At 55.5% G+C, this 25,214-nt stretch overlaps 1 protein-coding gene across 1 annotated transcript in view; it reads right to left on the minus strand.

Annotated features, from left to right (window-relative positions):
• The window catches only part of Zcchc14 (zinc finger, CCHC domain containing 14), a 55,587-nt gene that overhangs the window by 15,823 nt on the left and 14,550 nt on the right, over window positions 1–25,214 (minus strand). Inside the window, exons 4-5 of the mRNA XM_013012748.1 lie at window positions 11,223–11,340; window positions 416–489 (exon numbers count right to left, since the gene is read on the minus strand). Coding sequence (XP_012868202.1) covers window positions 416–489; window positions 11,223–11,340 — 192 coding nt within the window. The remainder of the gene's footprint in view (window positions 1–415; window positions 490–11,222; window positions 11,341–25,214) is intronic.

The raw sequence follows: 25,214 nt of genomic DNA on the forward strand, positions 1-25,214 counted from the left end.
CTACACGGTACATCTCACGCCTCGTGGCTCTGCGTGGCACGGAATGTGGTGATCTGTAACCAGCAGCTGAAACACACGTTGGTGTGAAGCGAGTTCTCTGCACAGGACAAAGGCTGCGTCCACCCAGTCCACTGGTGCCAGCCCTGGCTGCCGAGAAAGCTTGCTCGCCATGTGGCTTTTCCCTGAACCCTTTCCAGAGCTCCTCGGCCTGTTCTGGCCATGCCCACACCCAGGAGGTGTCAGTCCCGACCTCGCCGGACGGCACCCCACCGGACGCCCGCTCGGTAGACCCTAGCAGCCCCACACTCAACACAGGCAGGGCTTCACCAAGGCTCGGCTCTGGTCAGGTGATTACGTGTCCATCTGCAGAACAGGTCCCTGCCTGCCCAAGAGGAGGAAAAGCTTCGTGTCTTACCTCAAAGGAGCATTCAACACTCCTGTCATTTTTCGTATGCGACCATCCCTTCAGGTCTATCTTCTCAACACTCACTGCAAAAGCAAACACACAAAAACAGGACAAGATTATGGGAGCAAAGAGACCTCAAGGCACAGACATGATGCTCTGACAGGCATGCTCCGGGCGGTGTCTGGCCATCCAGCAGCAGCTCCGACCCTGGCCACCCCTGATGCTTGCGTGGGACGGCACGCCTGGCGTGGCCCGCAGCGGGCCTCGTGGGCCAGGGTCCACGAAGGCTGCCGACAGCTGCCCTCGGAAGCCTGTGAGCGGAGCACACGGCCACAGCTCCAGCAGGTGCCCTGGATACCTCAGCCTCTCACACCAGGGGCTCCAGACTGGTTGGGGTTTTGGTGCTGGTTCTGGGACTTGAACTCCGGGCCTAGGCACTGTCCCTTAGCTTTGTCACTTGAAGCTAGTGCTCTACCACTTGAGCCCCAGCTCCACTTCTTGCTTTTTTTTGATACTAAGGAGATGGAAGTCGCACTGACTTTGCTGCCCAGGCTGGCTTTGAAATGAGACCCTCAGATCTCAGCCTCTTGAGGAGCTAGGATTACAGGTGTGAGCACCGGCGCCTGGCTCAAGCACTACTTCTAAATCAGCCCCAATGTGAGCCTGTGACACAGCCCTGGTACCAGTGCCCCCAGCCCCCCTCAGCACATGTACGAGTGACCCAGGCAGGGACAGTGGCCTCTCACTCCTCACATGACCCACCGCGGCGGAGGAGGAAGGACTTGCCGTGCCCTGTGGGGACACACGGCCCTGCGCAGCACCAGAGCTGCCCACAGGCCCCGCTTCTCACCTGCTGTCCCCCAGTGCCTTCCAGACCGCCTCCATGGAGCCCCGGCTCCACGCGTACTCAGGAATTCTCCGTGAGTTACATGACCACAAGACTTATGGAAAAACAATCTTAGAACCCCAGTTAAGGCACTGACAGACCCTGTATCAATAGGATTCAAGTTTTTAAACAACAGTTCCCTGACTTGTTTGGTCACAGCCCCTTCATTCCTCTATCATGACTGAAAGCCTTAGACGGTAACAACCAATTCTGTGCATTTTATTTGTGTATTTTACTTTTGGCCAGTACTCGAACTCGAACTCCATGCTTCACATTCTTTTTTTTGTAGGTGGTGGGGCCTGAACTCTGGGCCTGGGCGCTGTCCCTCAGCTCTTCAGCTCAAGGCTAGCACTCTACTGCTTGAGCCACAGCGCCACTTCTGGTTTTCTAATGGTTTATTGAAGATCAGAGTCTCATGGACTTTCCTGCCCAGGCTGGCTTTGAACCGTGATCCTCAGATCTCAGCCTCCTGAGTAGCTAGGGTGACAGGTGTGACCCACCCGCGCCCAGCTTGCTTCACATTCTCACTCAGCTTTTTTGCTCAAGGTTAGTGCTCTGCCCCTTAAGCCACACCTCCAGCCCAGCTTTTTTCTGGTTAATAGAGAATGGAGTCATGGACTTTTTCCTTCCTGCACAGGCTGGCTTCAAATCATGATCCTCCTATCTCAGCCTCCTGAGTAGCTGGGATTTCAGGCTTGAGCCACATGTGCCTGGCTCCTAGTATCTTTGGGGACTTTCCTTTCTATGAATGCCTAAGAACAAGGAATTTGAAACCTTAAATCCCAATGTGGCTTTCAACAGCATCCTCATCAATCAAAGCAGGTTTCTTTAAGCCATATTTTTGCTTTCTGAGTCCATGACAGTGTCACTCTGGCTTCTGACATCTGGTGACATGGGCAGGTTAACTCCCACGCCAGGGAAGAGTGCAGGGAGACTCAATACTGAACACCCATGTGACACAACACCCCTGTGAAGCCGCCTCCACCAAACCCCCAACGCAGGGGCAAGGGTGCTGTCTGGCTGCGCACGGGACCGTGCCCCAAGACTGGCCCATGGGCCAGCGCTCTGCCTCACGTCTGCTCATCAGGAATCTGCATTCTCATTTTAACCCTGGTGTTAGTGTCGTGCGGCTCTAGCTGGCGGGGAGCATGTGCCCTCTTGCCTCTGCACCTGCGGGGATCAGCACCAGGCGCTGCGCTCCTCTGCCTCCCCGACAGCACAGCCATGGGCTCCAGTCCTTCTGGAGAGGCCTGGGGGGAGGGGGGCAAGGCCGTGGTGTCTGCCTGTCACCTTTCCCTCGTTTTCCTTCCTTTTCTCCTCCCTCCATTCCATTTTTCTCTCTCCCTCTCTTTTTCTTTTTTTAAAGACGGTCTCCCTGTGTTGCACAGGCTGGCCTGACTCCTAGACTCACACCATCCTCACATCTCAGCTTCCCACGAAGCCGGGCTGCGGCACGCAGCTCCTGGCTGCCCGCGTCGCTCAGCCCCCACCTCGCTGAGCAGCCCCACTCACGCCCCGCGGCGGCCTGAGGTCGCCCCATAAAGCAGAAACACAAGCAAAATGCCTAAACTAACAGCATGGGACGAATCTCAGCAAATGTTCAAAGCACGACATCTGGGCACATGGATGGTGCTGCAAATGGCACGGGTGGTCTGCGCAGTGGCTGAGCCCACCCTCCCCTGACAGCGGGCACTGTCCACGCACCCACTCCGCCCACGCGGCCACACAGACCTCAGGGCAGCCAGCACAATCCGCTGCTGGCCGAGGACCTGGCTTCCGAGCGGTGGTGAGGCATGCTGCCGGGGTCGTCTCAAAACGTCTCCAGCTGCCGTAAGTCCAGAAGGCCCAGCCACATGCAAGTCTTTTACTGTGGGTTGTGGGGCACACCTGCAGCCCTGGCGCGCAGGAGCGGAAGCAGGAGCGTCAGGAGCCAGACAGACAGACTCCCTTCCTTCTGTCCCGACTTGCCTCAACTCCTATTCACATTGTTTCACTTGATCAGTCTGAAAATCATCAACACAAAGCCCTGCCAGCAGTCACCCATGTTACTCGTGTGTGCCGCCACATGTTACTCCGTGTGGCCTCCAACTCATCCTCCTGTCTGGGCCTCCAGAGCGGCCGCTGGTGTGGCTGCCACGCGTGCCTCCCTAATGTTCCATGGAATCAACACACCACAGCCCCGATGACAGGAGCTGTGGAAGAGGGGGTAAGCGGGCCCCGCAAGCGAGGCAGACACTGTGGAAGCCCCTGTCCTGGAAGGCAGAAAGCCAGTGGGGCCAGCGCTAGCACCTGCCGCTTCTCAATGTTTGCCACCGCACAAGTGCTGGGCCTCCCATCTCCACAATGAAGTGGGGCGGGGGGGGGGGAGTCCAGAAATGAAGGGAAGCAGCCCTCTTCTCCCCTGACGGCCACGAAGCACGCAAGGGAGACGGTGGGGTCCGGCTGCGGCATGGAGAAACACCCGGCGGAAGGAGGTGGGGACAGTTCACGCACAGGAAGACTCACGCTGAACAGAAAGAGCCTGCAATGACCTGCAGTCAGGTGTACCCCAGAAAAATGAGTATGAGTGCCAAAGTGTGTGGGCGCCCCTGAGCAGGCCCGCAGCAGCCCCACTCCAGAGCAGAGCCGCAGCACCAAGGCAGGGGCAGGAGGGCCAGGGAAAGCGGAAAACAAGGGCAAAATGGACGCTGACCCATTATTCACAGTGGTCTGCGTGGCCTGTTCAAATGCCACCACTCACAATGGGCCAGCTTAAATCATGACTGAACATTTTTTCAAGAGTTCTATCTACCTACTAACGCTGCTTGAAACAATCCATTTTAAACATGCTAGAGCCCGAGTATTCCAAACATTGAGCCTAGCTGTTACGTACACCTGTTTGTTTTAGATCATGGGGGTCACAAACTATAGCTCTCAGATCACACCAGCAGCCTGAGCATTGAGGTTCTTTTCACATTTTCGTGGTGGTACGGAACTCGGGGCTTCGTGCTCGCTGCTCTGGCACAGCACCTCACTTGGTGCCCAGGCTGCTTCAGAAGCCTGGGCTGCGGACAGCATGAGGGCCTCAGACACCACGTCCATCCTCGCTCTGGAGATGGAGCTCACGCACTTGTTTTCCCAGTAGCCTCCGACCGCAGTCCTTTTGAATTCAGCCTCCCAAGTGGACAGGTTACAGATGTGTGTCACAGGCGCCAGGCCTGGCTCTTGGAACTCACAGTACTCCTGAGCCTTGGATTACAGGCAGACACCAGCCGTTTCTTACAGCGTTCACTGAGAGAAAAGCTCTTTTCTATCCAAGAAGATTGCTTCCGGTCAATCTTGTAAAAACTCTTTTTTGGAGAGGTTCCTTCTTTATCCAGGTCGGTTGGCCCTTGATACATTTTAGTTTCATCTTTTTCTTGTTGCACTTTTTCCTGTTTAACTTCAGGTGGAAGCTCCTGAAATTTTAGTTACATCCTGTTGATTACACCATAGCCAAGGAGACCAGGTTAGAGATAAAAAGAGAGTAGCCTGCCAGCATCGTGGCTGATGGCTCCCCCTGCCAACATGAACTGTGCCATGCCAGGGCTGTTCCAACACCTCCAACATCCTGGAGCCATTCTAACACACACACACACACACACACACACACACACACACGTATATACACATGCACACACGTACACACACACACACACATACATACACACATGCATACACACACGTGAAGGAAGGGGTGAGTGTCCAAAAAGAATTGTACTCATTACCTCCTGTGTGGCAGGGCAACCCCTTACATACCACTCCCTATTAACAATAAAATATATTTAAAATAATATGTCATATGAATATTAAACACACACATGCACCTCGTCTTTTTCAGAAACACTAAGGCCACTCTCAGGTCAGTGGAAACACGGGCAGCCTTACCTTCAGAACATAGGAAATGTTGCCTAGTGACGTCTTTAATACCAGACTTTGACAGATTTGCACTGTATGGGGAAGAGAACTCAGTAACAACTACTACTGAGACTTTTCACACCCGAAATACATAAAATGCTGTCTAAGACTCAAGTGCAGAAACAGTCCTTCCCAGAAGAGATCCACACAAATCCTTGAAGACAGGGGCCTTCCCCACACTTGTAGGACCAGAGAACAAGGAACACAAGGCTTAGTGTGAAGCCATGTGGCACCCAGTTTTTATTCATAGGTTTGTTGTTGTTTTAAGTATTAATTGGGGGAAAAACACACACAGAGCAAAAAGCAAACTGTGGATGTGGGCAAACGCACAATGGTCCTTGAGTGGGCGCTACAGGAAGCTTTATGCTTTCTTCACATAAACAGCTCCAACACTACCTCCTTCACCCAGAGTTGTACTTCGTTATTCTATTTTTGCTGGTCATGGGCCTTGAACTCAGGGCTTAGATGCTGCCCTGAGCCCTCAGCTCAAGGCAAGTGCTCTACTCACGTCGGCACTACGTTGCCAGTTTTTGATTTACTGGGTTCCAGCTTGGAACTCTTGTATCCACATGCAATCCTCTGAGGCTGCAATCCTGCCCCACGCCCTCCCCCCCCCCCCCCGCCAAGCCTCTTGTCCAGGTGCGGTGCTGCTCCAGCATGTTACAGACTCTCACAGACCTTGGCTCCTCCATCCTTTCCTACCTAAATCACAGTCACGCAGGGGATAAAGGCACGCCGTCCTCCTGGGTGTTGCCTTGATATCTAATGACACTTTCTATCCTTTACAATCACCAGTCTTCCCTCTGAACCTTGACTTTCCTGCACTTCATCAGCTGTTCAAAGAGGGTTTCACTGTGCCATTTCCACACATGCACAAAACACTTCCTCACCCTCACCACGTCTTTTCTTGGACACTGGATGCGTGGTTTTCTTCTTGGACATTGGCTGCGTGGTTTTCTTTTTTTTTTGTCCGTTATGGGGCTTGAACTCTGGGCCTGGGCGCTGTCCCTCAGCTCTTCAGCTCAAGGCGAGCGCTCTACCACTTGAGCTACAGCGCCACTTCCAGTTTTCTGGTGGTTTATTGGAGATAGGAGTCTCACAGTCTCTCCTGCCTGGGCTGGCTTTGAACCACGATCCTCAGATCTCAGCCTCCTGAGTAGCAAGGATTACAGGTGTGAGCCACCAGCGCCCGGCTTTGGCTGCATGGTTTTCTTCTTGCTCCATTTTCGTACATGGGGTTGTCTCCTTACCATTCTCAATTCTTGTTCTTGTTCCCACTCTTGCTGTTCACCCAGTCAGAACAAGCCACCATGTCTTCCATCGACATCACCCTGAGAAACTTCTGCAGGAAAGGTGCATGAAAGACACCGACAGTGCTTGGCACAGGGGAGCGGCCGTTTTCCATCTTGGTGTTGCTGTGTAGACACGAGTTCTGGCCCAAGCAGCTCTCACGGGGGCTGGGCAGGCTCCCAAAGGCCCTCTGCACTGGCAGCGCTCCCCTCTGGATGAGGGCCGGGGCCGTCTGTGCGGACTCACCCCCAGACGCTTCCCTTGCTGTCTGGGTGTCAATGCCCCCAGGGCCTCCTCGAGGGGGCGTCTGCATCCAGCTTTTCTGCCGAGGCTCTGTGGCTTGGAGGCCTCCCCCAGACAAGGGGTTGGCCATGGGTCTGGCTGTGACTACCAGAAAGAGGGGGAAGGGACCACGTTCAGGTCAGAGCCTGGCTTCCCCCAGGACCTCCACCACAGGAAGAGCACGCCCTGGTCAAGCAGTCGCTGGAGGAGATGAGGGCACCAAGAGGCCCTCAGCCTCCACCCCGCCTGGACTCACAGCCCGGCAGGAGGCCGTCCACCTGCTGGCTGCGGAGTCTGAGCTGGCCAGCACCCCCAGTCCTCCCGCCCAGCTGCAGTCTGTCTTCCCAAGCTACCTTAAATCTCCCTGGCACCACTTTAATGCACATTTTCCAAAACTGAAGATCAGCAGCGCAGAGGAAGGGGCAGCCGAGGTGGACACCTGGCAAGCAGCACCATTATCTCCTGTACTGTACCTGAAGACAAGAGGCCTACGGCAGCAGGCCTTCCTTCCGGATAAAGCCCAGTCCCTGACATGCCCATCAGCACCGCGGCCAGGCCATCAAGAGAACCTGAGCAAGACCTTCTCTCCTTGAGTCTGTGGCTATGGGAACAGCCGCCCATCCCTACAAGGCTCCCGCTAAGCAGCCCAGAGCCCCCTGCAGCTCCAGAGCCCCCTGCAGCCCAGAGCCCCCTGCAGCCCAGAGCCCCCTGCAGCTCCAGAGCCCCCTGCAGCTCCAGAGCCCCCTGCAGCTCCAGAGCCCCCTGCAGCTCCAGAGCCCCCTGCAGCCCAGAGCCCCCTGCAGCTCCAGAGCCCCCTGCAGCCCAGAGCCTACCCTGCCCCTTTGGCATGGCATGTCGCTCAAGAGCCATACCCTTGCCGGGCACCAGTGGCTCACGTCCATAATCCCAGTTACTCAAGAGGCTGAGGTCTGACCATTACACTTCAAGGTAAGCCTGGGTAGGAAAGTCTGTGAAACTCTGATCTCCCATTAACCACCAAAAAAGCAAGAAGTGGAGCTGTGGCTGGATTAACAGAGTGCCCGCCTTGAGCAAAAACACTCAGAAACAATGCCTACGCCCTGATTTTAAGCCTCAGAACAAACAAAACAAAAAAACAGTAGCACGCCCTGGAGGAAAAGTGGCAGCAGGCAAGCTTCCACAAAACTCATCATGTGGGTAACACCTCGAAGACAATGCTACAGAAAGCCAACTGCCCTCAGCAGGAGACCTGGGCAACCCAGCTCTGAGGAACAGAACACACTGCACTGGATTCTTCCAACAGAGGGAGATGCCACTGAAAGCAGCCTGGGAATAATCTGTAAGACCCCAGTGCCAGGCTTGCATATGGCATACGAAGGACCCTTCAAGGCAGCCTGGCAGACAGGCCTGTGTAAAGACAGCACAGGCTCTGGAGTAGAGAACGTGCAAGGGCGCCTGTCTAGCCCAAGCCAGTCACAGCATGGAGCAAGCAACACAGGGCCCAAGGCCCAAGACCTGAGCCAGAGCACATCAGCTGCACCTCCACCCAGGTCCAGGTCACTGGGACGATCTTGGCCTTGGGGCTGTCTCTTGGGGTCTCAGGAGTGCAGTGTCACATGGAGCTCTGTGAAGGAGGCACCTGCAGAAGAGGGCCACTCCAGAAGCAAGTCCCCTCCCCCAAAGTCTGAGTGACCGATAGTGTCCAGCAATGTCTCCTCCTAGTTGCTTCAGTTTAATGGTTGAATTCATAAGCCCAATAGTAAGAGAGCACTTCAGCAAATAGCTGCCAAAACTACGTCAAAAGAGAAATCGTAATACGTACGTACTGTTGAAGACAGGAGAAAGATGAAAGAGAATCAGCATGGTTTTCAGGAACAGACACGACCAGCCCAAGTCCCTAACAGCACCAAGAGCAGAAGCTACTCGACCAGGGCGGACACTGCCGGCCTTTGCTCCTGAAAGCCATTCTCACTTAAAGACTGAAAAGAAGCTAGACACTGGCAGCTCACACCTGTCATCGCTGCTACTCAGGAGGCTGAGACCTGAGGATCGTGGTTCAAAGCCAGCTTGGGCAGGAAGCTACATGAGACTCTTACAGGGAATACTGTTCAAGTGGTAGAGCACTAGCACGGAAGAAAAAGCGAAGGGACAGCCTCCAGGCCCGTCCTCCACATGGGCACGGACACACACACACGGACACACACACACACACACACACACATGGACACACACACGGACACACACACACACTGACACACACGGACACACACGGACACACACACACGGACACACACACACAGACACACACACACGGACACACACACACACGGAACCACACACGGACACACACACACACATACGAGAAACTCAGCACAAAAACATTCTGCTGTTTGTCATCTTGTTAATTCAGGGTTTGGTTTTTCTGAAGGTGCTAAGGAATTAACTCAGGGTTCTTCTGCTTGACAATACTCTAAACCTTGAGCTATGTTCCAGCCTTGTTTGCTTCAGTTACTTTTCAGCCAGAGTCATGCATTCTGCCCAGGGCCAAACTCAGAACCACAACCCCCCTACCTACAGTTCCTGGTGTGTCTGAGACTTTAAGTGGGAACTGCCACACGGGTTGTTTTGTTGAGACTGAGTCTCACTAGCATGGATGCCTCCCTGGCACTTCAGACAGAATTCTCCCTGCCTGTGCCTGGCAGGAAGCTGGCAATTATATACACTGCACCACGCTAAGCCTAAACATATATTCTTCAAAGTCTCACTTATATAACACAATTTCTAATGTACCACTGGCTTTCCCGCTTTTGTTTGGCTTCTTGGTGGACAAGCAACGTGGGCCGCCTGGCCGCCTGTGGCTGACGGTGAGTCTGGTCAGACTCCAGCATCATGACTGCTCTGGTCACCTTTCTGTGTCTTGTCAGGACAGAAGTCCTCATCCATCTGACTGAACTGTTTTCACAAATGGGAGGTGTGCATAACAGAGAGAAGCAAAGCGGATAGAAGACCCATTCCCCTGTCCTGGCAAGCACAGGAGGACGTCCGTGGTGAGTGGTGGGCGTGGCACCGGGCCTGAGGGCCAGCACCTGGGCGGCCCGAGCACAGCGCCGGCCACAGGAAGAGCTGCAGAGGTTACAGGACTAGGCTGTGTTGGCTTTGAAGCAAAGGGCCTGGTGCGGGGCAGAGGGACATGTGTGTAGTCAGGGCTCAGCAGGACACTGCGGTCAGCCCAGAAGAGAGAGGTGTCAGAAAGCAAGACGAGACCAGAGTACAACACTCCAACACACACAGGACTTCTACAGGTCCCAGTTAACCCACAGGCTTTGTTCAGACGACCTCAGTTCAAGGCCAGAGGCTGCCTTCTCATGACCCTGGGCACAGCTGCCCGCTCACACTGCCCCAAGCCTCACACTTTCATCTGAACACAAGAACACTGGCTCTACTTCACAGGACAGCCAAATGGTGCCAAAACCCCGGAGGCGGGGGCGACCTAGGGCCACCGTATCCCACCCCCACCCGAGGAGGGGGTGGCACCATGGGTCCAGGCCGGGAGGGAGGCAACAGCTGTGGCAGAGAAGCTGACTGGACTGCCCAGGCGTCAAAAGCTGGCCATCACAGGCTCTGGAGCCACACTGCAGGGTGGCAACGGACAGCAATGGGAGCTCTAGGCCATGTGGGTGGACAGACCCATCAGGCGTGGGCATGTGGACTCTGCAGACGGGCCCCAACTGGAACATGCTCTGCAAAGCCGCAGAGGCTACAAACAGGCAAACCATGTGCAGTCCTTCAGAGGCGCATGAGGGCCCGGGCCGGGGCAGGGGCCAGGCGGGGCCTGGTTGTGCGGCGCTGGCGAGGCGGTGTCTGAGAGCTGGGGTTCTCCCCGGCTGAGAGGGACTGAGAAGGAGCCTAAATGGGAGCCATGGAGGCGAGCAGCTTCTAAGCCACGGCAGACGACAGACGGCAGGCTGTACCCGGGAGGTGAGCAGCAGAAGCCCACAGCAGAAGAGGTTATGGTGCGTGTGACTGGGTGTGGGGAGGAAGAGGAACGGCCACTCTGTGGACCAGGGCCAGGTGGACAGCCGCCGCTGTGAGCACGGGTCCCCACCGAGGATCCCACACTCCATCGCACTGAGTGGAAACACGCCTCCTCAGCCCCGCAGGAGGCCGTGGCACCCTCTCTGCACCCGCTCTGGGGATGCGCAGACTCACACACAGGCTGCTCTAGATGCAGGGTTTGTTTGGCTTCCTTCCAGCTTAATAGCTTAACAAACACCAATATTTGAGGTTCCTACTGCCAGACAAGCTCGTGGAATCAGACGCAGCACCCCCACTGGCTCAGCACTGCTGGCATCTGAGCATGTGCGGCGAGACCCGGCCTGCCGTGCTGTGCGGCACGCGCCTCCCCCCGCCCTCTGACATCCTTGGAAGCCCGGTGTGGCCCACCTTTGCTGTGCTTTCCCAGAGGCCTCTTGGGCAGCGAATCCTCCGTGGAATGTGCTGATGTGTGCAGGGCGTTCTGCAGACTGTTACTGTGGACTGGGGTCTCAGCTCTGGGAGCAATCTGAAGGGACAAAACAATCATTTTATTCCCCTCCACTTACTGGTACCGTCACCACTTGACTTCTACGGTCCCTCCAAATCCACAGACAGCCCAGGGAACTCTAATTTGCCGTGGGAGCATCCGTGGGGTCAGTGACCACTAGACCACAGGGTGCTGCTAGCCACCTGGCCACAAGTTACATACCTCCAGGAGGCCTTCACAATAATGCTTCCCTACAAAGCAACTTACACCATAGGATGCAATGTGGGTACATCTAAATACGCCATAAAATGGTCTACAAGAGCGCAGAGGAAGACACAGCCAAGCAGACCTGGAAGCGTGTGAACAGCAGGTTCTAGAGCCACCAACCAGTACACACTTCTAGGAATTCATCTCAAGCCCTTACACAGAGAAAGAAACTTAGTGAGATAGAACACTCACTCAGTACCTCAAACATGGAACATCTCCTAACTCCCTCCACAAAGACCCAACCAAGTCAACTGCAGGGCACACAGACAATCAGTTACCGCTCCCCAGTAACTACACTCTGCACGAACTGTATGAAAATACATGGTAGCCACAGGTGCCATCCCCGCCCCCTCTCCCTTCCCTGGAGTTTACGGAAAATGTCTGTGAATGAACTGAATGAGAGCCAAGTGCTGGCAGCTCATGTTGTAACCCTTGCCACTCAGGAGGCTGAGATCTGTCGGCCCGAGGCTGGAAGCACCCCAGGCAGAAAAGTCCACAGGATTCCAGCTCCAATTAGCCTGGAGGCGTGACGCAAGTAGTAGAGCACTAGCTGAGAGAAAGCAGAATGAGCGCAATGTTCTGAATTCATGCAAGCCTAGCCACTTTCAACCAGCTCCTAACCACAGCTCTGTAGAAAGGGAGAGACTTTTCTGGAAGGTTGTGGGAAGTTCCACTCTCCCTCTTGTCTTTGGAAATTTCATAGCCTAAATAGATTGCATTCAGAATAAAAACTAGCAATGTTCTCCACTTCAGTTTTGCTGTTAGCCAACCACACTAGAGAAAGGCCCGAGGTCTCGCAGCTGCACAGGGAGGTTTGGCTATTGAAGCCTGAGCAGCACTGCGCGAGGAGGTCCCAGTTCAGATGTGAACAGCACTTGAGTGGTAAAAGGAACTGTTAAATCCAAGGGCAAAAAAATGAGATCCTATTTGAAAAATAAAGCAAAAAGGGTGGAACATGGCTTAGTGCAGTGCCAAGTTCAAACACAGCACCTCCCAAAAGTCAATGGGTAATCGCCAATTTTCTAACTGAACTAAACGGAGCCATCTACACCTTGGATTTAACAGTTCCTTTCACCATCCAACTGCTAGGGTTTTGTGGGGGGTTTTGGCCAGTTCTGGCACTTGAACTCAGGGCCTGAACACTGTCCCTGAGCTTCTTTTGTTTTTATTTTTATTTTTTTTATTTTTGGGTCCGGTCGTGGGGGCCTGAACTCTGCGCCTGGGCGCTGTCCCTCAGCTCTTCAGCTCAAGGCTAGCGCTCTACCACTTGAGCCATAGCGCCACTTCCGGCATTTTTTCTTTTTTTGCTTATGTGGTGCTAAGGAATTGAACCCAGGGCATCATGCATGCAAGGCAAGCGCTCTACCACTGAGCCACCTTCCCAGCCCCCTGAGCTTCTTTTGTTCAAGGCTAGCAATGTACCACTTGAGCCACAGCACCATTCCTGGCTTTTTCTAAGCCAGCCCAGCCAGGCTGGCTTTAAACCGTGATCCTCAGATCTCAGCCTCCTAGGTAGCTGGGATGACAGGTGTGAGCCACTGGTGCCCAGTTTGGAGTTTTGGGTTTTTTTAATCCTCATGAAGCTACAGCAAGAATGGGAACAGGGAGTAAAGGAACCCTAAAATAACAGCTGCTGAGAGCATGAGCTAGTGCAACCAGTTTAAAAGGCACTTTGGAGGTTCCTAAAAAAACTAAACATAGGCTGGGCAGCGCTGGTGGCTCATGCCTGTCATCCTAGCTACTCAGGAGGCTGAGATCTGAGGGTCAAGGTTCAAAGAAAGTCCATGAGACTCTTACCTCCAATAAACCGCCAGAAAACTAGAAGTGGTGCTATGGCTCAAGTGGTAGAGTGCTAACCTTGAGCTGAAGGATAGGGCCCAGGCTCAGAGTTCAAGCCCCATGACAGACAAAAACAAAAACAAACAAACAAACAGAAACTAAGCAAAGAACCACCTATGATCCAGAAATACCACTCTTAGGCATTTATCCAAAAGATTATAGTCAGGATACAGTAAAGATACTCGTATGCTATGTTCATTCCTGTGCTATTCACCATAGGCAAGTTATGGAAACAGCCCAGATGCGCTACAATGATAAATGGAGGAAATGGGACATGAGCCAGGTGCCCGTGGCTACTCAGGAGGCTGAGACCTAAGACCTCACGTTTGAAGCCAGCTTGGACAGGAAAGTCTGTGAAACTCTTATCTCCAATTAAGCACCAACAAGCTGGAAATGGAGCCATGCTCAAGTGGTAGAGCGCTAGCCTTGAGCAAAAAGGTTCTGGTACAGTGGCCAGGCCCTGAGTTCAAGCCCCAGGTGCAGAACAGAGAGCGAAAAAGAAAATGTTATATACACACAATGGAATTTTACTCATCCATCAGAAAAAATAATATGTCATTTTCAGGGAAATGGATTAACCTAGAAAAAAATTACGTTAAGTGAAATAAGTCAGGTTCAAAGACAAAAGGCACGTGTTTTTTTCTCATTTTTGGAAATTAGATCTAAATTACAAACATACGTGAAAACCTGAGAGTTATATGCATATGTACATAATTTGGCTAAAGTATGGTACATGAGGAAGGGAGGGAGGCCTGAGCCCCAGGGCCCCGCCTCCTGCCCCCACCAAAGCTCCCTTCAGTCCCTGCTGATGCACAACTGGGGTGCTCTCCTGCTGGCCTAACTCCTGGAGGTCACAGCTGCTCTGGTGCGTAGTCAAGTCCCAAGCCGGTGCTCATCCAGGCCAGGGCTAGGCCAAGGCCAGCACACCGCCACCTAGCACCCCGGACCACCCGAAGGCCTGGCGCCCACCAGAGGCCCAGCGCCCACCTGAGGCCCACCCGAGGCCCAGCGAGGCTTGGCACCCACCCGAGGCCCACCTGAGGCCCAGCAAGGCCTGGTGCCCACCCCTGGGCCCGGCGAGGCCCACCCAGAGAGGCCCACCCAAAGCCCAGCGAGGCCCAGCAAGGCCCAGTGCCCACCTGAAGCCCAGCAAGGCCCAGCGAGGCCCACCCAAGGTGCACTCTGACCACAGACCCACAGTTGGACTGGCCCCTGGCCCCAAGCCCCTCTCCACAGAGGAGCCCCAAGGCTCCAAGGAGGGGCCTTCACCAGCGCCCACATACCCAGTCAGGAGTTCTGGAAGTGGGCAGTAACTCATCTTGTTCTCATTCGCTTTTTCCCTCTTTCCTCCCCCCGCCCCCGCCACCCAGTCCCGGGGCCTGGGCACCGTCCCTGAGCCTCTTTGTGCTCAAGGCAAGTGCTCTCTATCACTTGAGCCACAGCACCACTTCCAGATTTTTCTGAGTAGTTTATTGAAGATAAGAGTCTCAAAGGGGCCGGGAAGGTGGCTCAGCAGTAGAGCACGTGCCTTGCAAGCATGAGGCCCTGGGTTCGATTTCAGCACCACATAAACAGAAAAAGCCAGAAGTGGCGCTGTGGCTCCAGTGGTAGAGCGCTAGCCTTGAGCTGAAGAGCTGAGGGACAGCGCCCAGACCCAGAGTTCAGGCCCCATGACCGGCAAAAAAAAAAAAAAAGAGTCAAGAACTTTCATGCCCAGGCTAGCTTCGAATGGTGATCCTCAGATCTCAGCCTCCTGGATAGATAGGATTACAGGCGTGAGCCACCTGTGCCCTGTATTTCTTGTTTTCTTCCTGTGGCTTAATTGGTGGCCAGGCTGGACACAGGTGCACCTAAGTGCAGGCTTGGACAGGTCTTGCTGGTCCCAGGGAGGGCCACTGGCCTGGAAGACTACAGGAAGAACTTCCTACACACAGACAGGAAGGACTGCAGGCTGCAGTCCCAAGCCACAGCTCTGTGCCCAGGGAAAAGGCAAGTTCCCCAACTGAAACACACACACAGCATCCAACACACAGGCAGAAAGAAAAGGCTCTAGAATTGTAACTCTAAAACGATGCGCTTGCTTTCTTCAGTACTGTCTCCCAAAGCAATTCTCTTGGTCTCCCAAATGTTCACTTTTTCCAGGCAGCCTTTATCTCCACTCTGCTCCTTGTTTACATTCGAAGCTGCCTCCCGGGAGCTTCCCAGAAATGCTGTTTTGGGTTATTTTTGGTCAGGGAAATTGGTCCACGTGACTCAGATGCTCTGACTCACGCTCACCGCAGAGCTCGCTCCGACACTGACTGACTGAGAGGAGCCAGGCCCATCAGGACCAAAAGTCGCCTTCCGCAGCTGCGCACCGGAGAGCAGGCCAGCGGAGGCGGCCCACCTCCTGGGCTTTCCCGGCTCCTTCGCTCTCTCCTGCGGCTCTTTGCCTTCTTCCCAGGTGAACAATAGATTCTCTGCTTGCCACTAGCTGCCCTTCACCCGCATGGCCAGCTCTTCCGCCATACTCGGACGGTGTCCTCCTCTCAACACAACTGCCACCATCTCAGCGAGACTTCTCCATGCTCAACAGCACATTTTTTTTTTGGGGGGGGTGGGGGTTGTTGTTTCCTATTCACAGCAGACTCTCCTGCTCTTAGAACAATGCCTGCCACATGCTGGCATGAAGGAATGTGTACAATAAAGAGCAATCCAACTTACATGGCACATCCGATGAGTACAAGTAAACTTCCTGCAAATCAATCCGGGCTGACACAGTGCTGGCCTGCCAGAGCAGCACTGCTCGCCCGGGAACGTGGAGTCCGGGGAGGGAGGCCTGAGCCCCAGGGCCCCGCCTCCTGCCCCCACCAAAGCTCCCTTCAGTCCCTGCTGATGCACAACTGGGGTGCTCTCCTGCTGGCCTAACTCCTGGAGGTCACAGCTGCTCTGGTGCGTAGTCAAGTCCCAAGCCGGTGCTCATCCAGGCCAGGGCTAGGCCAAGGCCAGCACACCGCCACCTAGCACCCCGGACCGCCATGATACCGGCCTTGGTGTAACAGCCAGGGGCGCACGGCTCTGGTAGGAGAGACATGAGGGGGAGCAGGGGAGTTCACCTCTGTGTGAACATTCAGACCAAGGGACCCCAGCCCTGCAGGGGAGGTGATGCACTCAGAGCAGCTCAGGCGGCAAGCAAGCTGGGGCCGGGCGTTCACCTGAGGCCGGAGGCCCAGCAAGGCCCACCCAAAGGCCTGGCGCCCACCATAGGCCCAGCGAGGCCCAGCGCCCACCTGAGGCCCACCCGAGGCCCAGCGAGGCTTGGCACCCACCCGAGGCCCACCTGAGGCCCAGCAAGGCCTGGTGCCCACCCCTGGGCCCAGCGAGGCCCACCCAAGGCCCACCTGAGGCCCAGAGAGGCCCACCCAAAGCCCAGCGAGGCCCAGCAAGGCCCAGTGCCCACCTGAAGCCCAGCAAGGCCCGGCGAGGCCCACCCAAGGTCCACCCGAGGCCCAGCGAGGCCCACCCAAGGCCCAGTGAGGCCCGGCACCCACCCGAGGCTCAGCAAGGCCCAGTGCCCACCCAAGGCCCACCCGAGGCCCAGCGCCCACCTGAGGCCTGGCGCCTACCCAAAGCCCCCCTCCCGAGGCCCAGTGCCCCCCAGGCCTGGTGCCCACAGGATGAGGCACAGTGACAGCACTTGCTGTCCCACAGACGTTGACACTGTTTAAAAAGGTTTTCCTCATTCAGGAAACCTGATGAACCTAACATGCAGGCTTCTCTAAAGTGTATGTTTAACTTCCAGCTTTTCAGGGGTTCACTGGAGTCTTGTGTGCTGTCCTTGTGCTCAGATCTCAGCCTCCAAGAGCTAGGATTTCAGGCGTGACCCACTAGTATCCACCTTTATTTTTTATTTTTTAATTTTAAAATTAAGCACCAGAGACATGATTTATATTCTCAGGCAGTAAGTGTTCTTTCCGATCTGCTTCTCCTACTGCAAATGATGTGAACACGCACAGCCGTGTGGATCTCTAGAAACCTGAATGGCAGCGGGGCGTGGTGCCTGGGACCAACAGCCCCAGCAGCCCAGGAGGCTGAGATGCAAGGTTCCAGGCGAGACGCCTTCTCTAGATTAAAGTAAACGCGTGCGAGCTGGGTGCAGCTCAGTGGTAGAGTGCGTGCCTAGAATGCACAGGGCCTTGCGTTTATTACCCGGCAACCAAAACACTAAATTATAAATTTCAAATCCAGACAGGGCAAGGCAGTCCCTGAGACTCTTTATCTCCAATTAACCACCAAAAGGCCTAGTGGGACTGTGGTCTGGGTGGTAAGAGTGCTAGCCTTGGGCAGAAAAGCTACAGGCTGTGCCGGTACAGGCACAGTTTAAAACAAGCATTAAAGAGAGAAAAACGGTGTGTGTGAGATACATCTTAGGACTCACAGGCCAAACTTCCTAGAATGTATTATTTACTTGGCAGCACTGGGGTCTGAGCTCAAGGCTTCACACCATTGCTAGGCAGGTGCGCCAGCCAGTACCCAGGCCTAGAAATTAAGCTTCTAAAAACTGATTCCAGCCAGGTGCTAGTGGCTCACACCTGTAACCATAGCTCACTCAGGAGGCTGAGATCAGAGGATAGTGGTTTGAAGCCAACAAAGTCCATGAGACTCTCATCTTCACTAAGCTACCAAAAAAGCCAAAGTAAAGCTGTGGTCCAAGTGGCAGAGTGCTAACCTTACAGCAAAGAAGCTCAGGGACAGCACCCAGCCCAGAGTTCCTGAGTTCCGGCCCCAGGACTGCCGGCCCCCTCCCTCCCTCCTTCTCCTCCCCCGCCCCCGGCCACCCATGATTGATTTCCAGCTGGGGACCATTAGTTTGCTGGCTTTTCCAACACACTCAGAAGTCAAGTGTAAGGCCACTTCACAGTAGTGCTGTGTGTGAGATGTGAACCTGTCGCACACCTGTGACTGCCGGTGGCACTCACAGAGACCGCCATATTGTGGAGGGGCTGTCTGCTCTCCTAATGGCGAGAGGGGCCTGGTGTGATCCCCACCCCCACGGCCTCGAGCCCCTGGGTGGGAACAAAGCGGGAGCACAGCTGGGCCCTGCCCTGCGGTCCTGTGGGCTCGCCCAGGGCCGCCCTAGCCTTGCTGCTTGGAGTCTGGCAGCCGCAATAACTTCGGTGGGCAGCGGCCAGCATCTGCCCTTCTCCTGGCAATGGACGGCCCCCCTTAGCTCGCCCCACCAGGACTGTCCAGGCCTCGCCGCCCGCTCCCGGCCCCCATCAGTGCACACCCCTGGCGGCAGCAGGCAGCAGGCCCAAGCCCGGCAGCTCAGCCCACAGCCCCTCACCCTGTCCTCCCAGGCACACGCTCTTACTTCCCACTGCCCACCGGCCTGGAGCTTCTCAAGGAGAAGCCTGCTGACCTCCAGGGGACAGCTGGCCCTCTCTTCAGACATTTTGGGTACATCGCAGGGAGGAAATTCTACTGGTGGTCGTGGAGACCAGGGCAGGGCCAACATGCAGCGCGCAGAGACTGAGCAGCCCTGCCCAGGGCACAGGCTCAGGACCACTGTGGCCAGGTGACAAGGGCGTTCCCCACGCAGGAAGCCACAGACACTCGCCTCCTCACACCAAGGCCCAATGGACAGGTGTGAAGACAGCCCCGCTGAGGACCCAGGGCAGACCCGGCCCCATCTTTCTGAGGACCCAGGGCAGACCCAGCCCCATCTTTCTGAGGACCCAGGGCAGACCAGGCCCCATCTTCTGAAGACCAGAAATGCCCAAGCAGGCAAGCGTGTGCTACGTAACCCAAAGAGGTTTATGCCAATCCTGGAAAAGTGACAGCTGCTAGCTTAGGCAGCAGGCCTGGCTGTACCAAGCAGAAATGAGTCATCCACAGTGAGGGCAGGAATGGGAAAGGACATGGGGCAGGCAATGGCTCTGTGGAGGGGACCCCTTCAGAATCACCTGGGAAAGAACAACGCTGATGCCGTGACCCGTGGCATCTACAGTGCTGGCTCTGCCCTCAGACCCCACATCTCACAAATGATACGCACACCAAGCTGCTCAGAACAGCACTGTCTGCAACGATAAAACTCAGAACGGCATTAAGGCAGGGTTGGCTCCCACGAGGGACTAGCCAAGCAGAAGGGGTGAGGAGGCGTGGCTGTCGAAGCCGAAGAGACTCTAAGGCATGAGCTTAACCAGCCAGACGAGGACTGAAGAGGCCACGAAGGACACACAGCAGCAGGACAGCAGCCTCGGGCGTGTATCCTCACTGTGACCCCTGCAGCCCCGTTCCACACACAGATCTTACTGTCTCCATAGCAAAGATAAGAAAACCCAAGTGCTAGCTCCTCATGTTTTCTCCAAGGCCATGCCGTCGGTTCAGTGGGGAACAGAATGCAGTGTGGCTGCTTGTCCTTCAGCCAGAGGCGGAGTGGGTAACTCAAGGGCACAGGCCACGCAGGGCTGCCACTATTCTGACCAGCTCCTTGCTGGGATACAGGGATACAGGCCTGAAGCTGTCCCCGGCTCGGCCTCGGCCTCCTCCCGGCGAGATGGAGCATCATGTGCGGGCGCCTCACGGCTGTGACCACTGGGGCCAGAAGGGCGTTCAGTCGACACAGGTGCTGTCACGGAAACAAAGTCCAAGCGCAAGCGCTCCTGCAAGGGGGACCTCAACAAGCCAGCAAGAACTCTCTGCCCTGCTCCCCCTCCCCGCCCCTCCCACCCCCCCGACCCCCGGCCAGGCAGCCATCTGGGGCTGCACACCCTGTGCTGGAGCCAGGGACCTTTTCCTTCACACAAAAAATAGGCTCTGACATGACAAGTAATCTATTCTTGGGGGAGAGGGGGGTCAGCTCTGGGGCTCAAGGCAGGAAGCTCCACTTCCAGCTTTTTGCCAGTTAACTGGAGGTAAAAGAGTCTCATGGTCTCAGCCCCCTTGGGTGGGTTTTGAACTATGATCCTCAGATCTCAACCCTCCTAAGTAGCTAGGATGACAACTGTCAGATCACAGCAATCAGTTCTAAAACTAGCATTTCACGTCTGAAGTGCAGTGACGAAGCTTAAGAATCAGCGGCTCGGTGTTGCAGGCGGTGGCTCCGGCTGAGGCTGCCGTGTGCCGTCCTGCTGACAGGTGTGCAACTGCTGCGGTAGCAACAAGGCCGACAGAAACTTCTGTTTCTCCCTGTGCTCTGCCCTGCAGGTGGGGATGCCGGAGCCGCAGCTGGCCCGTGGTGCACAGGGAGACGCACGGTACCCGCATGCTGCCGCCCGGGTGGAGAGAAGGCGCACACCCCACGGTGTGCCGACGCTCACGATGCACGTTTATACCTGACTGGACAGGACCCCGTCTTCTAGGAACAACTCCAGAGACAAAGGCATGAAGGTGCTCATAGACAGGTGAAAAGGGGAGAGGGTACGCCAGCACCGACAGGCCCCGAAAAGGACAGTGGGAAACACACCAGTATCAGCAGCACTTCTCTCGAGGAGACATACAACAGTCACTACTTTTTTTTTTTTTGGGGGGGGGTCCAGTCGTGGGGCCTGAACTCTGGGCCTGGGCGCTGTCCCTCAGCTCTTCAGCTCAAGGCTAGCGCTAAACCACTTTAGCCACAGCGCCACTTCTGGCTTTTTTTTTTCCTGCTTATGTGGTGCTGAGGAATCGAACCCAGGGCCTCAAGCATGCAAGGCAAGCGCTCTACCACTGAGCCACCTTCCCAGCCCCAGTCACTACTTTTAGAATTTAGAAAAAAGCTAAAGATTAAGTCTAAATATAAATTCATTCCTACAAGATATGAATGAAACGGAAAAGTACAACGTATCTGCTCTCCCCCTTCAGTGCGCCTCTACCATCTACCCACACAAGCCAGCGCTACCCTGGGAGCAGCAGCAGCAGCGGTGGAGAGAGCTTCGTCAAGACCCCAGAGGCCTGTTCCTAAGGGGAGAGGACAACTTCCCTGGCACTGAGAGGTGGACAGCCCAGACCGATGGTCTGGAAGCTGCCGGAAGCCGAGGCCCGACTGGCAGGAGGCACAGCCACCAAGCGCATGGGCAGGGCTGGCATTAGGCACAGAGAAGCTATGGCTCTGCGAGAAGACAGGCCAGCCGGCGCCTCGGGCACACATGGACTCCACTGCCTGCCACTAACCAAGCCTGGCCAACAGACCTCTGATGTCAATCTCCTGCCCAAGCAGCCGCGGCTGTGCAGGAAGCAGGAACATCTGCTAAACACGTCTAAGCAGCACAAAAAGAAAAGAAAACCTACTACACAACAAACCCATGCTCAAAATTAACAAGTGATGTGCAAGCATTTTACTAACGCAGTCATTATACGTCTCTAAACTCTGAACAAGAAGAGATAGCTTATTTGTGAAAGCTATTTGCTGACTTTGGCCAAGTGCAAGCCAATGCTAACCAAAAAAAAAATGCACATAAAAACATTCCGTTCACTATTTCTTACTCTAAGCACTCCTCTTTGCATAAAGAAAGAGAGGAGGGGAGAGGAGAGGAGGGGAGGGGAGGGGAGAGGAGGGGAAGGGAGGGAGGGGAGTCGAGGGGAGGGGAGAGGAGAGGAGAGCACGGCTCTGCACATCAAGGCACAGGAGCTAGGGCTCCCCAGGGCGGCAGCCGGCTCCTCCCACCCCTGCCCACCTCCACAGATCCTCAGAGGCTGCTAGAGTTGGCGCTACAGAGTGCCAAGACGTCGCAGACCACAGCAGCAGCCCGCGTGCGGTGGCTACACACAGTAGCCCGACAGCACAGCTTCCTCCTCACCGACCCAGTCTTTAGTGTCAGGACGGCCCCTTGCAGGTGTGAAGGCTGAGGCATGCAGAGGGCTGGGCGAGGACTCTCCGCTCCGCTCCGCTCCCGGCCGGCTCTGCTGTGCCCCGTGCAGGCAATGGGACGGCCAGGGCCGACCCCCTCTGTTCCACGGCTCACTTTCCATGACTGCTCTCCATGAAAAGAAAAGCTTGGTATAACATGCAATACAATATTTGCACAGACTGGGGAGAGTTTGAGTAAGCTAGGGAATGGGACTGCAGTGACACACCATGCCCTGGAGGTAAGCGGTTCCAGGGAAGACCCAGACCCACCAGCTGCGCCTCCAGAGGAGCCCCCCCTCCCCTGACCTCTCCTAGCCCGCCCCTCCCCGTCTCTGTCTCCCTTAGCCCCACAGTGGCTGGCTCAGCAACAGGGCCTGTCAGCAGCAGGGCCAGTGTGCAGCAAAGGCTCTGCTCAGAGCACCATCCTTCGGCAAGAACTCGCATCTGAGCTGCAGGCTAGGAAGAAGCACTACAGTTGCTACAGACAGACCCGTGTCAGCAGGGATGGCAAGGGGACACGGGCAGTGGTCACAGGGCTCAGCCAAGCTGGGCGCCGGTGGCTCACGCCTGTCATCCTAGCTATTCAGGAGGCTGAGATCTGAGGATCGTGGTTCAAAGCCAGCCCGGGCAGGAAAGTTCGTGAGACTCTTATCTCCAATAAATTACTAGAAAACCGGAAGTGGTGCTGTGGCTCAAGTGGTAGAGCGCTCGCCTTGAGCTGAAGAGCACAGGGACAGCGCCCAGGCCCAGAGTTCAGGCCCCACGACGGACAAAAAAAAAAAGGGCTCAGCCATGCAGGAATGAAGGCCTGTCCTAGCAAGAACCAAAGGCCCCTGCCTGACAGAAAGCCCAAGCTCACACCACAGCCCTCTCAGCAGCCACAGGGTGTCAAAGGCTAGCAGTGGGCTACAAGCTGCAGGGACCCACTGCACGGCACCGGCAGTGAGAGGCAGCCCCTGGCGCCAACCTTAGGGCAGCAGGTAGGGGACTGGCTGTTGGTACAGGGCATCATCGTGAAAGCTTTTGCATGAAGGACTACGAACTTTCACAGTGGGTTTTAGGCCCAAGAGCATATTACGTTCCTGCTTCCTGTTTACAAAAGGGTCTTGCTATGCTGGCTGGCCAGACTGGCCTGCGCTCCAGCCTCCCTCCTCCCTCCTCACCTCCACGGCCCTGCTGCCGGTCCGGGGCCACTGCACCTGGCTAGACAGACCAGTGTTCTCTGTGATAAACTGGAGTCATCCTAGTAAATAAATTATCCTGACCATTTGATTCCTAATCCAAGACCTGAATGCCTGCAATGGGCCACTGGAAAATGAAGATGAAGATCCGTGGGCCTGGGGAGAGCATCCTCAGCCCAGCCAGTGTCTAACCTCAGGCCAGACTACGGCCATCCAAGGTGGAAGGAAGGAAGCTACGGAGGCCAGCGGGAGGAGCCATGGCCCCACGCCACTTGTCCCTGGCAGCTGGTGGGAACCAGCAAAGCTGCTCACTCAGAGGCCACGGCTCTGGACATGTATGGACGGAATGGACCAGGGAGGGCCCAGAACGGCCACGCACGACACACACGCAGTTCCAATCCTCCTCCCGCTAGACCCTCATCTATGCAACCCTTACAGCTGCGCTCGACCCCTGCAAGTTTACCCACAGCTGACCCCTCTCTCTTCAGTGCCCACACAGGCCAGGCAGTTTACCACCCTGCCGATGGACCCTCTGATCTCAAGGCCTGGGTCACCTCTCGGCTTCACACAACACCTTCTCCCCAGAGACAAGCAGCCCTGCTAGATGCAGGGTGCGTCTGCAGCACAGCATGTGGATTACAAAAGCAGCGGTGCCGCTCCCGTCCAGCCAGCACTGGAGTAGCCTCTTACACCCGGCTGGCACGGGAGCGGCCATTTACAGATACAAAAGCAGCCAACTGAAAGACCAAGCGCAAGCCCAAACTACAGGGGTCTGCTTCTGGGCAGGATGAGCACTTGGCGGGCAGTCAGCGGTGGTGCTCGGTGCCTGGCAGAGGAGGGGCAGTCCAGGTATAAAGGGAGCCTGCAGAGTCCCGGGGCTTAAAGCCAGGCTGCATCCTGGTGGAACTCCAGCAGACCGCGGCAGCGGCTGGATCCCCACACCGACACAGCAGCAGGACCCCACACTTGACGCCGCAACGGCAGTGTCCCCACACTTGACGAGAGTCCACCTGCTACAGACTGCGCTGTGGCACTAGTGACCCCTCGGGGACACAGGCTCCAAGACAGTGAGCACAACACAAGCAGAGCAGCAAGCACGGCCAGAGAGCGCAGCTGGGAGTCAGAGAGCAGCAGCACGGGACTCGCTAGCAAAGAACTAAATGCAGGGTTCACAGGAGCCCAAGAACAAGCCTGGCCCTCGACCACAGGAATCAAGTACCAGCCCCACCAAGATAGTAGAGGACTCTAGCCGTAAGCCGTGGTCAGAATTAGCCAGCACGAGTACTCAGCACCTGCAGCAGCACTCAAGAAAATATGATTTCCTGAACTAAAATATCTACCAGACGGTTTGGCATCTTACAGGACTTAAAGATGTATCTGTATAAAGAGTCCATGGAACACATATACCACACACACTCCACACACAGTCAGACAGAGTCAGATACAGAGTGAAAGAGAGAGAGAGATTTGAGAAGAAAAAATGAGCAAAGCTTCAGGGATCTGTGTGATAGGTATTAAGTGGAGCCGGGAGCCAGTGGCTCACGCCTGTCATCCTAGCTACTCAGGAGGCTGAGGGTCGCAGTTCAAAGCCAGTCTGGACAGGAAAGTCCGTGAGACACTTATCTCCAAAAAACCACCAGAAAACTGGAAGTGATGCTGTGGCTCAAGTGACCAAGCGCTGGGAGCTGAAGAGCTGAGGGACAGCGCCCAGCGCGGGGTGTGCACTGATAGCTGAATCCTCCCAGCTCATCTGCTGATGGTGCACACTCCTGACCTCAAGCCCCACCAGCTGTCACAGCCCACGCCTGTAATCCTAT

The sequence above is a fragment of the Dipodomys ordii genome, unplaced genomic scaffold (genome assembly GCF_000151885.1).
Source record: "Dipodomys ordii isolate 6190 unplaced genomic scaffold, Dord_2.0 Scaffold18, whole genome shotgun sequence".
In the NCBI taxonomy this organism is placed as follows: Eukaryota; Metazoa; Chordata; class Mammalia; order Rodentia; family Heteromyidae; genus Dipodomys; species Dipodomys ordii.